Source organism: Arachis hypogaea, chromosome 8, assembly GCF_003086295.3.
Source record: "Arachis hypogaea cultivar Tifrunner chromosome 8, arahy.Tifrunner.gnm2.J5K5, whole genome shotgun sequence".
NCBI classification, from domain to species: domain Eukaryota; kingdom Viridiplantae; phylum Streptophyta; class Magnoliopsida; order Fabales; family Fabaceae; genus Arachis; species Arachis hypogaea.
Window position 1 is genome coordinate 36,835,741 of NC_092043.1, and position 4,366 is coordinate 36,840,106.

The 4,366-nt window shown below is 32.2% G+C and overlaps 1 protein-coding gene across 1 annotated transcript; it reads left to right on the top strand.

Moving 5' to 3' along the window:
- The first annotated feature begins 777 nt into the window (after positions 1–777).
- LOC112705333 (oligopeptide transporter 6-like) lies at positions 778–4,017 on the top strand. Its single transcript, XM_072200099.1, has 6 exons — positions 778–818; positions 921–1,490; positions 1,960–2,218; positions 2,768–2,950; positions 3,174–3,450; positions 3,543–4,017. Exons 1-6 carry the CDS (start codon positions 778–780, stop codon positions 3,872–3,874), a joined length of 1,662 nt encoding a protein of 553 aa, XP_072056200.1. The 3' UTR covers positions 3,875–4,017.
- The last annotated feature ends 349 nt before the right edge of the window (positions 4,018–4,366 follow it).

The window sequence follows — 4,366 nt, forward strand, 5'->3', positions numbered from 1 at the left end:
CGCATTGGTGAATCAGTTCTTTTGGTACAGAACACAGCCTCTATCGGTTACGCCAATATGTGTTCAGATCGCCGTTGTTCCAATCGGCCATTTAATGGCAAGAATTTTGCCCACTCGGCGGTTATTCCAAGGTACCATGTTCGAATTCACGATGAATCCTGGACCATTCAATATGAAAGAGCACGTTCTCATCACTATCTTTGCCAATGCTGGTGCTGGAACTGTCTATGCAACTCATATTTTGACTGCGGTCAAGCTTTACTTTAAAAAATCTCTCCCTTTTATTCCTGCTTTCATCGTTATGCTCACTACTCAGGTTTGTTCTGTTTCTCTTCAATCAACTTTTATTTTAAAATTGTAATATAAACTTTTGTTATAAAATAATTTTATACCGTAAGTTCGATTTTTTATGATTAAAAATTTCGGAATTTGATCTTTTATCGTTCTTTAAATAAAAAAGTTTAACATAGGATAGATAAAAAGGAAAGCATACATAATTTATGCATCAACCTCTTAAAGGAGATTTTTTTTTGTGAAGAATGAATTAGATATAAAATTTGATGCACGAACTACGTTACATAATTATATTTAGGGTTTGATTAACAGTGCAACAAAATTAATTTTTATAATTATTCATGTATTTTTAAGAAACAAAATTATATCCTTTTGGTAAGTTCAATTAATAGCAAAGATATTGAGAATATTGGTGAAATTTTGCAGGTACTAGGCTTTGGTTGGGCTGGACTTTTTAGGAAGCATTTGGTTGAACCAGCTGAAATGTGGTGGCCTGCAAATATGGTCCAAGTCTCTCTGTTCCGGTAATTCATCACAAGTTTATATTATATCCTTTTTAATTTGAGAAAATCCATAACAAATATTGTTTCTTGATTTAATATGTTGATTCTTGTGAAATATTCTAGGGCTCTACATGAGAAGGAAAAAAGACCCAAACACGGCACAACCAGGAACCAATTTTTCTTAATTGCTATGGCCACTGGTTTTGCTTATTATGTCCTCCCAAATTACCTTTTCAACACACTGTCAACTATGTCTTGGGTGTGTTGGTTGGGCTCCAAATCCGTCTTGGTTAACCAATTGGGATCCGGAATGCATGGGCTTGGGCTTGGCTCATTTGGGCTTGATTGGACCTCAATCAGTTCTTACCTTCAAAGCCCACTAGCCAGCCCATTGTTTGCCACTTGCAATGTAGCTGTTGGATTCTTTCTAATTATGTATGTGATGACACCAATCTGTTACTGGAATAATGTTTATAATGCCAAGAATTTCCCAATATTCTCAAGTGGACTTTTCATGAAAAATGGGACAAAATATGATGTTTCTAAGATTGTCAACTCTAAATTCCATCTAGACACGGTAGCTTATTCGGAGATTGGGAATCTTCATCTCAGCACTTTCTTTACAATGACATATGGTATTGGATTTGCTACACTTTCTGCCACTGTTATGCATGTTCTTCTCTTCCATGGAAGGTATAATCAATATAAATATTTTTGCAATTATATTTTCATTTATATATATTTAGGACAAATATTGGCTTGAGCTTTTTCTATTTTTTTTTCAAAATCTATATTGAGCTCAAAATTTTATATGAAAATATACTTGGTGTTCTTGTATTTTATAAAATATAACATTTATTTTTTTTTGAGTCATACAACTCACAGTAATATTTATTTGAGAATAAATATTGTCATTATTTAATAGATAATGTCACTTCTCTATTATTATTATTATTATTATTATTATTATTATTATTATTATTATTATTATTACATGAAGAGTGTTTATCAATCACTATGAAAACTAAAATAATGAGAATAAAGAATATTCGGGAAAAAAATAACAATTTGGGAATGAGTTGTATTTGACTAGACATAACAATTGGTTCTCATGTATTGGAAATTTGGAATCTTGCTAATTAATTTGAATTACATGATGCAGAGATATATGGAAGTATAGCAAAAAGGCGTTCGGAAGCAATAAGAAAATGGACATACACACAAAACTGATGAAGAATTACAAATCAGTCCCAATGTGGTGGTTTTTGGTTATCGCAGTACTTAACTTAGCTCTCATCCTTTTTGCTTGCCAATACTACAATGAGGCACTTCAGTTGCCATGGTGGGGTGTTTTACTAGCTTGCGCAATATCCCTTATCTTTACGCTCCCAATTGGTATAATCTCTGCCACTACAAATCAGGTATAATTTCAAATTACCTAATAATTAATTTTTACATAATTATGCTACCTATATAAAAAAAATTAGCTATTATATTAGCCATTTATAAAGAATATATTAAAATATAAAATAAATATTGAAAATAAATTAACAATAGATACATTTCAACATTTTTATTTCCTAGAAACTATCTATCCAACATTTGTATTAGCTAATTAGTGGTAAATTTTTTTCGGATGTCGCTAACAAATGTTTAAGGATATCTTTTAAAAGATACTACGGTTAAAAAGTAAATTAAACGTAAACATGTTAATTTTTCTATTTTTATGGGAAAAATAAAAAAAAATTTCACTTTCATTATTTTCATGATCAGTTTTAGAGTATCTTTTAGTTAAATGTATTTTTTATTATTTCCCAAATTTATCCTTACTTCTTAGCACATTTAATGTGAATTTAAGAATAATTCATAATTACACATTTTTTTTTTGTTTTTAATATAATTTTGAAATATTATTAAATATATATGTATAATTAATTCTTTTTTCTTTATCTTAATTTCTTTTTTGGCAGACACCGGGTTTAAATATCATAACAGAATACATAATTGGATATATGTATCCAGAACGTCCGGTAGCAAACATGTGCTTCAAAGTATTTGGGTATATTAGCATGATGCAAGCACTCTCATTTGTTCAAGACTTTAAACTCGGCCACTATATGAAGATTCCTCCAAGAATGATGTTTATGGCACAGGTTAGTTATTATTATTATTATAACTCTTAACTTACCGCTTAAATGGTTTTTTTGGCATTTATTCTATACTCATTACTCTGTATCATAGAAAATGAAATTTGACCGTTGTTAATAATAATAATAATGAGCTCACCATGAAATTCGATTTCAGTATAATATGTTAGTGAGTAAACAAGTCATATAAGAAAATTAAATGGTTCTGATTTGATTGGTAATATTACAGGTACTTGGAACATTGATAGCAGTGGTAGTGTACACACTAGCAGCATGGTGGATGATGGAGAAAATTCCTCACCTTTGCGACGTTTCAAAACTTCCGGCAGATAGCCCTTGGACATGCCCAATGGACACGGTCTTCTACGACGCAGCTGTTATCTGGGGCCTCATTGGACCCCGCAGGATATTCGGCAATCTCGGTGAGTACGCAAAGGTCAACTGGTTCTTTCTTGGTGGTGCCATTTTACCCCTTCTTGCATGGCTCGCTCACAAGGTATTCCCAGGTAATTTACTCTTCACCATTCTCCATTCAATTTCGTAGCATATAGGCATGTATAACAATCTAACAGACTTGCATATACTCCAATTGATTAAGGTGTGAAATGGATCCGCCACATTCACTTCCCCGTATTGTTGGGTGCGACGGCAATGATGCCGCCGGCTTCATCGCTTAACTTCAACAGCTGGTTAGTACTCGCGTTCCTATCGGGGTTTGTGGTGTATCGGTACAAACCGGAGTGGTGGAGCCGCTATAACTACGTCCTGTCCGGTGCTCTTGATGCCGGAACTTCCTTCATGGCCATGTTCTCGTTCTTTTTGTTAGGATCCACGCAGATTTCATGGTGGGGGAATAGCGGAGAAGGCTGCCCCTTGGCTACATGCCCTACGGCCCCTGGCATTGCTGTTGCTAATTGCCCAGTTCATTGATCATTATTCTCAACAACAACAGCAGTAACTACCTAGCATTATTATTATTATTATTATTATTATTATTAGTTTTCATGTGGATATTAGGAACTAGTTTAAGGCTTCAAATGTTATTTTCTTATATTTCAGTGTTTTATGATTTTAATTTGGGACTACACTTTCTAGATTTTTTAGGTTACAATCTTTCGCTTCTCTTTTCTTTTATTCCGCATGTATAGAGTGCTGTTTGGAAACTATTTTAATACGAGAAAAGATTTTTATTTAAAATTTAATTTTATAATTTAAAAAAATTTTAATACATTAATTAATATAATGGAAGAAAACTTCACATAAGTTGAAGAAACACAAATGAATGCATAGTACTATAGTAGAATCCGTTTAAATAGGTCTATAAATGAATTTTTTTGTTGCATATAAAAAATGATAACATTAATATTTGGTACAGTTTGTTAAAATTAACTTATAACTTTTTAAAAACTCAAAAGTTAAAAA

Coding starts and splice junctions, on each gene's coding strand:
- LOC112705333 (XM_072200099.1), top strand. CDS start 778: ATGTGGTGGCCTGCAAATATGGTCCAAGTCTCTCTGTTCCG. Junction 819..920: donor GTCCAAGTCTCTCTGTTCCG/GTAATTCATCAC, acceptor GAAATATTCTAG/GGCTCTACATGAGAAGGAAA. Junction 3,451..3,542: donor CGCTCACAAGGTATTCCCAG/GTAATTTACTCT, acceptor CAATTGATTAAG/GTGTGAAATGGATCCGCCAC.